This window comes from Hibiscus syriacus, unplaced genomic scaffold (genome assembly GCF_006381635.1).
Source record: "Hibiscus syriacus cultivar Baekdansim isolate YM2019G1 unplaced genomic scaffold, ASM638163v2 tig00002840_pilon, whole genome shotgun sequence".
NCBI lineage: Eukaryota > Viridiplantae > Streptophyta > Magnoliopsida > Malvales > Malvaceae > Hibiscus > Hibiscus syriacus.
The window spans coordinates 1,709,121-1,719,145 of record NW_024061947.1 but is presented as its reverse complement, the minus strand read 5'-3'; the positions used below and the strand labels follow the sequence as shown (position 1 = coordinate 1,719,145).

At 29.5% G+C, this 10,025-nt stretch overlaps 1 protein-coding gene across 2 annotated transcripts; it reads left to right on the top strand.

The window, feature by feature from the left end:
* Positions 1–2,428: 2,428 nt before the first annotated feature.
* On the top strand, positions 2,429–3,146 carry LOC120153131 (putative phytosulfokines 6). Of its 2 annotated transcripts, none has more exons than XM_039165130.1 (3): positions 2,429–2,579; positions 2,672–2,736; positions 2,869–3,146. In XM_039165130.1, the coding sequence occupies exons 1-3, from the start codon at positions 2,477–2,479 to the stop codon at positions 2,977–2,979; spliced, it is 279 nt and encodes a 92-aa protein (XP_039021061.1). In that variant the 5' UTR covers positions 2,429–2,476; the 3' UTR covers positions 2,980–3,146. The 2 variants fall into 2 exon arrangements, with proteins under 2 accessions (XP_039021061.1, XP_039021068.1); XM_039165137.1 differs by having other exon boundaries at positions 2,430–2,579; positions 2,872–3,146.
* The last annotated feature ends 6,879 nt before the right edge of the window (positions 3,147–10,025 follow it).

Here is a 10,025-nt window from a genome sequence, read left to right as displayed (position 1 = left end):
GAAATCGATACCATGCCCAAGACTACAGCAGCAGGAGACATCTGCCGATAGCATTACGTCTGTAGTCAGTGGCTCCACACATCTTCCTGTACAGCAAATCCAAAACTGCCGAACCCCAACTGAATGATCCGGCGAGACGAAAGTCGCTAAGATGTCGCAACCACATGCAGTGAACTAGGTTGCGCGATTTGTCCGGCATCAACAACCCTCCTATCAACTGCAATATGCATGCCCGTGCATACATCTTAACCTCATCCTCAGAGGCGTCTGTGCTCAACTCCCGAAAATTGGCATCTAACCAATTTAATGGTATCCTACCTCCGATAAAATTTTCCGGGACACGTCCTAAACTATCCCGACACAAAGTAGTCCAAGAACCGGAAGCTATCCCCGATATCACATCCCTATCCACCGGAAGCCCTAGGTGCATAGAAACATCCTCAAGCTTGATCGTGCACTCTCCGCACGGAAGATGGAATGTGTGGATCTCCGGCCTCCACCGCTCTACTAAGGCAGAAATCAGGTCTCGCTCTATTTTACAGTGACCCTGATATCTACCTATATAACTGAATTCAGCCTCTACTAAATAAGGTAAGACACGGCTGGGTATCACTAACTTAAGATTCCTAATAAAAGGATCTAATACACGGTCCTTCTCCTAAAAATAAATAATTACAAAAATTAATTCTTAATCTAATAATCATGCATTAAATGAATCAACTAATTATTACTAATAATTTAAATTAAATTAAAACGTTAAAATGTTACAGTATCAGCAAAGTGTCGAGATATTTAATTCTTAATCTAAGAATCATGCATATAATAAATCAACTAAATATTACTAATAATTTAAATTAAATTAAAACGTTAAAATGTTATCGTATCAGCAAAGTGTAGAGATATATGATTTCCATCCGAGCGAAGTAGACTGCCTTCCATTATATATCTGCAAAAGAATTATATTAGTAAAATATTAAATAAAATAAAAACATAATAGTAAAAATATTATAAAATATACCTTAAAAAGAGAGTATTTGAGAGAAATTTAGATAATTTGAGAGAATTTGGTGTGATAAAAGTGATTGAGGAGGGGGTATTTATAGGGATGATGGGGACGTGAAGGGTTGGTAATTAGGGGTATAGCGTGCCCCCTGCACCGTGCTATACGGATAGCGCGGATCAGGGGGCGCACTATACCCACGTGGGGCCAAATCAGCATATAACGCGGTGTAGGGGGCACGCTTTTCTGCTAAGGGTGTTAGATCGAGAAATATAATCTGACCGATGTTATATCGATAATAATACCGATCACCGGTGATATATCGAGAAAATAGTCCCTTTGGCCTGCAATGACGCCAATTTTGCATCACCTATTAGTATTAACCCTTTTCATTTGTATTATTTATATAAAAGGGTCAGTGAACTTTATTTTATTTTGAGATTTGTTTTTGTAGAATAATTGTAACGGAGCTCTAAATATGTTTTAAATAATTTTATAAATTTTATGGTTTGAATTTATTCTAGGTTTTTCCTAAGTTGGAAAATAAAAAAAATTAAATAATGATTATTTCAATAATCTAATGTGACATACTAAATCCATCTCATAAAGGATCAAATTTTGAATATTACAATAAACACATTAACTTGAGTTTTAGTATCAATCCTTTACTTATTGTTGTTCCAGGTGTTCTTTCTTTTAATAATATTTTATTTTAAAAAGAAATACTATTACATTATTAATAATATTAATAAATTATGAAAATATAAAACATATATTTAATTATATAAAACTAAAAATTCATTTAACATAATACACATTAATTAAAATCTATATATCGTTTTAGAATTTGTCCAATTATTTTAATGATTTGGTCGAATATTCAAAATGCGTAAAAAGACAACTTTGTTTACTCGTTTGCATATTTTTTAGGTAAACTAAATATTTACTTAATCATCTATTTATACAATTTTGTCTTAATCATTCGGTTATTTTTTAAAAAAATCTTACTTAAACTTTATGTTTTTATTATGCTTTGGTCATCTGCTATTAAAAATTAAACAGAACCGTCAATTTTATGATTTTTATTTTTTTCAATTATGATGTGATGTTATTTTATGATGGCACGTCAGTGTTAATGTTAATTTTTTAATAATAAATGATCAAAATAAAATGCAAAATGTATATTATATATAATTTTATAAAATCCATAATTGAGTGATCAAAATGAAACGGGAATAGAGTCACTAAATATGTAGTGTACCATTCTAAATACTTTTTTAAGGTTTAAAATAGAGAGAGAAAAAGAACAATAAAAATAAAAGGGGAAGAAAGAGGGGTCCACGAACACTGCTGAGAGTGTTGAGGTTCTGCATGTGACTTAAACGGCTCTCTCTTCTTCTGCTGCTATTTATGTACACTTTCCCACTCTTCTTCATTACAAATTATTCTCAGTCTTCCTTTCTTTAATCTAAAACAATGAAGGGAAACAGTGTTGGGTTTTTAAGCCTTTTGGTCTTTTCTTTTCTTCTTCTTTCATCTCTCTCAACATCTGCTCGTTTGCTGCTGCAAATCAACCATGGTTTGTCTCAACTAATCCCTTTTCCAAATTTATAGTAGCATATATCTTCTCTTTGATTTCTGCTTATGCTGAGTTAAATTGTAAGCAAACAGATGAAAAGGAGTTCAACACAAACGGGATGATCACCCAAGCTGATGCAGAGGAAGATCTCTCATATGTAAGAAATTTTATCTTTCCTTTGCCTTTTTTCCTTTCTGAGTTAAACGTGTTTTTTTTTTCAAAAAAGAAGAGGAAACTATATTATTGACGTTAAATGGGCTAATAGTATTTGTTTGTATTATTGGGGAAGAAGTTGATGGGGGCAGAAGAGTGCGAGGAGAAAGATGAAGAATGTGTGAAAAGAAGGGTGGTTCAGGAAGCTCACTTGGATTACATATACACTCAAAACCATAAGCCTTAATATTAAACAACAATATACAGATAGAAAGATAAATAGAGTATGTTTTACTTTTTTTATTGCTCTATCAAGAGAAAAATGTGTAGTTGTGGATGTCATCAACATAAATATAATATTTAGAGTTTGGATGTAATTTTGTTTTGAATAATTGAAGAGAATGATTTGCCTTATCTGTGTCTATAAAATAATTTTGTAATCATGTTTTGGATGATAATTAAGCAAAGGCAAGAGATTATTATTGTGTGATTTCATAAAGGAATGAATGGTGTAAACTGTAACGGCAAGGAATTAAAAAGAGGAGGATATTCGTCGGTCAAACAGCATAATATATCAATGAATCGGAATTATAAACCAAAAATTAGATGAAGATGAAGAGGAGACACAAGAGAAATTGAGAGGTTGAAACTGTTGGAAAAATTATGAATTTAATATTTATATTAAATTCATATTTCTTTTGATTATTACAAAATAAAAGATAATTTTAATTTGAATATTAATATTAATAGGATAATTATTCTTCAAATACGTCAATTTAAAAAGTATTTGCTATCTTTTTAACATTAAATATTAAAGATAATTGTATACTTTTGTATATTTCAAATATAAATAATATCTATTTAAGTTTGAAGGGTAAAAAGAGTTTATTTTTTTAATATTTCAAATTAAAAGATATTATTATCCATTTAAAGTTGAACATTAAAATATATTTATTTGATTAAATATCTCTTGAAAATCTCATATAAATAGTGAGTTAACCTGCTAGGTTAAACACAAGTTTCAGAAGTCAAAAGTTTCAATAAGTTTTTGACGAGTTCAAAAAGGAGAAATTTTTTTCTTCAACTAGTTTTTCAGTGATAGTCGAAGGCAATGATAGTTCATGATTTCTATTGTTGTGCTACTGTAACTTATCATTTAGTTGTTGTAACCTGGGAGACATACGACCAACGAACTCAACCACCAAAGGAGTGTCCGAAAATCCGTCTTAAGGAAACTGTGTAGTGATAGGCCTCAAGTTTTTTCGATCGATAGATAGATAAAAATAAAAAGGAGTATTTTATTTCCGTTTATTTTATCTTATCTTTTAAAAAGTTTAACTTTTTTTCTTATGATTAATTTCGTCTCAGATTGTTGTTTTGAATAAAAATCTCAATACAAAGTAAACTCGTTTTATCCCTTTTTCTCTTAATTTTATAATAATATTTTCTATATTATTCTCGGATTAACGATCTTTTTTCTAACAATCTTAAGACATGTTTTATTTTCTTATTTTTTTCGAGATAATATAGAATTCGTTTGAGTTTAATCTATGATCAAGTGAACGATGATTATGAACGAACTGATATAGGATTCAATACGAGTCAGTTCAATGAATTATACAAGATTTCATGTTGAAACAATTTGGTGTAAAATTTGGACGTAAAGATCAAAGCAAATTGCAGTTCAAAGAAATTTAGGTTCGATAAATTTCAATCAAGAATCCAAGCTTTGATTGACAATGATGAAGTCAATCAGGTAGGTGAAATTTGAATATTTTCCTTTAATCAGAAATGATTCGGAACTCTTTCTTCTACCTTTATTTAATCTGAAACGGTTTAGATATCGTGGAAAATGAGATAGCGAACAAATTTGGTTAGGGATTTATCCTGTCGTTTTAACGGGTTTGCTAAAATCTCAAAGTGAACAAATATGTATAACATAAATTGTCATTGAAGTAACATTGATTATTGATTTTGCTTCAGAATTTTTGTTTTTTCTGATAACAAAATAAAAAATCAACAAGAATTAATTTTCTGTTTATTAGAATCGTTTGATTTCGTATTTGAAATCAGCTGGGATTTTAATTTTTCCGTGTAATAAAATTATTTGATTTCTATAGAAATCATTGAAAAGTGACAACTCCGTTACTAATTTGTTTCAGAATTTTAGTTCATGACTAAATTATGTTGGTACAATAAATCAAAATTTAATTTTGGTTTATTGTTGGAATTACTACTAATTCTAATTTTGTATGTTAAACGAAATCATGAGTATTTTGTATGTTAAACGAAATCATGAGTCACAACGATAAGCTTGTAAAATTCTATAGATAGAATTTCAAGATATGACAACATAAGATATTGTTCTATTTGGTCATGTTGTATTTGACCAAGCATAGGATGATCTTTATATTATTAGAGATGATGAGGTAAATGTTGTTACTGCACTTACTATTGTCTAAATTTGGAAGTAGTATGACTTCCTATATTGGAAATACATCATGAATGTATTATTGGATGCACTATATAAGGTGTACAATATTCATAAAAAGATTATGGATAACATTGGACCATAGATACGAAACAGAAGATGCTGGTACTAATGGATTGTTAGTGACCAAGTTCTTAAAATTCGTGATAATGTCGCAAACGAGAGGTAATAAATATTTATTACCTTCATTGATAACAGCAAAAGTATTGCTATGTGTATTTTCTAAAAACGAAAAAGTGAAGTTATAAAGAAATTCATTCTTTATAAACAAGAAGTTAAAAACCAACTTAATATAAAAATTAAAATGGTAAGTAGTGATAGTGGTGGTGAATATGTTAAATCATTGTGCACACATGATATTATTCATGAAGTGACATCACTATATTCTCTCTAAAATAAATGGAGTGGCAAAGCGGAAGAATTGAATCTTAAAGAAAATAATGAATGCAATCCTAAGAAGTTCTGAGTTATCACAGAATATGTGGGGGAGGAGAAGTTGTTTTGTCAACTAATTACCTTTTAAATAAGGTCCCCAAGAAAGAAAGAAAAGACAAGACAACATATGAGTTATGAAAAGGTCAAAAACATGTGTCATATAAATACTTAAAAATGTAGAGTGTCTTGAGAAGGTAATGGTCATATTACCAAAACAAATGAAAATAGGTCCTAAACGACATATTATATTTTCTTTGATTATCCTACTATCTTAGAATGATAAACCGATGCTACTTAGAATTTGATATTGAAGATATCAACAGCGCAAGTGAATATGTTTCACATTGTGAAGAGAAACTATTACAGAAATCCTTAGAAAATAGTTATAACAAGATTCATAAAGGAATCTAAGTTTATAACTCTAGATAAGTCTGGAGAATAAGCTAAATGGCTTTGGAATTTCTTGGAGGATATTCTTGAATGGCTGAAACATGTGCCCACAGTATGCATATAATGTGACTAGCATACAATTTCAAGTACAATGGTAAGTCGAGGCATATTTGTCTTCTTCATAATACCATAGACAACTAATCTCAAATTGAGTTATCTATGTTGATTTTGTAAGATCAAAGGATAACATCGCAGATCCGTTAATTGAAGGGTTAAATTGAGATCAAATTGAGAAAACATATAAAGGAATGAGACTAAAGCCTGTGAAATTTAAAGGTTTTATGTGAAAGAAAACCCTACCTAGTTGACTAGAGATCCTAAGATCTAGGTTCAAATGGATAACATAATTGTATAAATCGTGTACGGTCATTGTGAGGGTTTCTTATCCCAAGTTTGTTCCTATAATGTAAACAATGATTACAGAGGTATAGACTAAGCAAGGCTTTTAATGACCATTGTATGCTTCGGTGAGACGAGCAACATAAGTCACCTTGTGAGAGTGAAGTGGGGTTGCTTCAAGAAGACTATTGGGCATAATTCTTTCAAACTCTTGCAGAACCGGGCGGATGTCCTTGGCTTTAAGGACAAACCCAAGAGAACTAAATCCTTGTATGATGGGTAGTTGTGTGAAGTATGTTATCATTTACACAAACAGTTCAAGGACATCGCATCAAATGTTTAACCAGTAAAGTAAATATACTATCACAAAGAATGTTCAAAAGAGGACACTCACCTATCATATGCAACTCTCAATCGTAGAGACTATCACCACACCGAGTCAAAATGTTTTTGATAAAATCGTCAATTTTCATTCATGTAGGGGATTTTTGGAAAAATGGTGAATTTAATTGATGTATTTAATATTTATATTAAATTCATATTGTTTTTTACTATTGCAAATTAAAAGATGACTTTTAATTTGAATATTAGTATGATAATTACTTTTTGAATATTTCAATTAAAAAAGGTATTTGTTATCTTTTTAACTTTGAATATTAAAGATAATTATATACTTTTCTATATTTCAAATTAAAATAATATCTATTTAAGTTTCAATGATAAAAGGAGTTTATCTTTTAAATATTTCAAATTAAAAACACCTTGGTTAAACACAAGTTTCACAAGTTAAAAGTTTCAATAAGTTTTTGACAAGTTCAAAAAGAAGAAACTTTTCTCTTCCACTAGTTTTTCAATTATAGTCGAAGGTAAGGATAGTTCATGATTTCTACTGTTGTGTTATTGTAGTTGATCATCTAGTTGTTGTATCCTGGGAGACAGACAACCATCGAGCTCAAGCACCAAAGGAGTGGTCGAAAATCTGTCTTAAGAAAACTGTGTAGCTGTAGGTCTCAACTGTTTCCGATCAATAGATCAAAATAAAAAGGAGTATTTTTATTTCCATTTATTTTTTCTTATCTTTTAATAAATTTAACTTCTTTGTTTCATTTTTCTTGGGATTGACTTCTTTTCATATTGTTATTTTGAATAACAATCTCAAGATAGAGTAAACTAGTTCTATCCTTTTTTCTGTTATTTTATAATACTATTTCATTATTATTTTTTCTATATTATTCTTGGATTAACGATCTTTTTCTAACAGAACCTCAAGTTTTGATTTCTTTCCATATATTGCACCATGCTTTTCAATGCTCCTATCCATAACCGAAACCTTAAGGGGTCGTTTGGTTCACGGAATGTAAGATTACCATTGGAAATAAGATTAACGGAATGTTACATCACTTAACATATTACTGGGAATATTGTATTATCTTGTTTGATTTGTTTAGTAGGAATGTAAGATTATAATGTTTGGTTGATGAAATATAAGATAAGAAAAATGTATGTTTTACCAAATTTTCCTCGCGATATATTTTCTAGCAAGTTAAAGTCTTAATTAAAGTCAAAATATTTACACATAAATTCAAAGAAAATAAAAATTTATATTCTCTAATTATATATATATATATATATATATATATATATATATATATATATTCAATAAAATTTGTATGAAAATGACTTAATATTTTTTTATTTTTTTAAAAATACAGAAACATACTTACACCAATATAATTACGTGTTTATTGTTAGGTAATAAGATATTGAGATATGTACATACTTACACTGGTGTAAGTATGTGTTAATTGCTAAGATATTGAGAGATACATACTTACACATGTGTAAGTATGTGTTAATTTATAAGATATTGAAAGATGTACATACTTACATCGGTGTAAGTATGTGTTAATTGTTAAGATATTGAGAGATGTACATACTTACATTGGTGTAAGTATGTGTTAATTATTGCACTTTTTTATTTTGTTCATGCTACAGGTATGAGTTGTACATCGAAATATTATATTAAATTATCTGACAAGATTAATAGAAGACATAAAAAAACTTTTTATGAAAAATAATCCTAAAAAATAAATGTAACAAAATACATATAAAAATAAAAACTTGAATCAAGCACATACATAAAAAATACTCAAAATAAAATAAAAAATTAGTATTTTTAATTTTTTATTATATGTGTCATATTATTTTATAATAAGTATTAAACAATTTAGAACCACAATAAAAAAAATAAATGAAATAAAAGAAATATATATCAATATATGTCTACACAAAAGAATGATCGTTTTGAAATAACCATATTGTTTCAAGGATATTTTTGTTTTAAATAGAGAGAATTAACACATACCTAAGAAAATAAGGAGAATGACATTCCCGAGAAAAGCCTAAAAAATCATTATTATAGGTGTTTTATTACCCTGGATGGAATGCTCATAAATCAAACAGTGGTATATGATTCTGAAAAAGATTATTCCCATGGTAATGATCTTTTTCGCGAACCAAATGTCCTAAGAAGGAATACTTTAAACCTAAAAAAAATAGAGTCGTAAAACAACAAGAACCAAAGGATATTTGGATAGATGGATTTGAAATGAATAATTTTATATTTTAGTTTATTTGAGAATTGTAATTAAAAGTTGTATATGTATCAAATTAATATTTTGAATATTATTAATAGGTCAAACTAGATATATAATCTTTTACAAGTCAAAAAAGATATATGCTCTTCTGATTCTAAGATTTCGTTTTGATTAATTCGGACCGACCCGCTTCGCACACCTAACTTATATGGGTACGATTCCCAACGAGAAATTTCTATATACATAAAGAATAGAACCCTAAACAATAAGTCAAACTAGATATTAACTCTTCTTAAATTGTCCTACCAAAAATTAATAATTAAATATCATAACTTATTTTATAAAACATAAAATAATAATAATCGCTTAATGTAATTTACCTAAAATAAAAAATTATCCATAATTAAGAAAATAGTAAGGTACATGTACAATATTTTCCAAGTCACCCTTATCCTATCATTATATTCCAAATTATTTCATATATTATTATTTTATTTTACATGTTCTTTGATGATATTTCTGTAATCTTCATAAACAATTTCTTTGAGAACAAAGGTTGACATGTCAACGGATATTTTTTCTGAGAATTCTGACTGTAGACAAAATATTTCGTCATGCATTTATAATATTTTTTATATTTAACATATAAATAGGCTAAACTCACTATATAATGCACTCAAAATAAATAATTCACGAAATAACGTTCTCCCAATATTATTTGCTGAAATAGGGCGAAATCAACAGTGGCCGTAGGTCGCCATGCACTCCCAGCGACCTCCTAGGTCGCCATGCACGCCCGGCGACCAAGGAGGTCGCCATGCACTCGCGGCGACATCCCCTGCTGCATGCTCGCATGCTCGCGACCTTGCCGGAACTCCATGGCGACCTACACATGCACGATCTCCTCATTCTTCCCATGCATGAACCGATCCTTGGTCGCCCCGAATGCCCCATGCATGAACCGATCCTTGGTCATCCTTG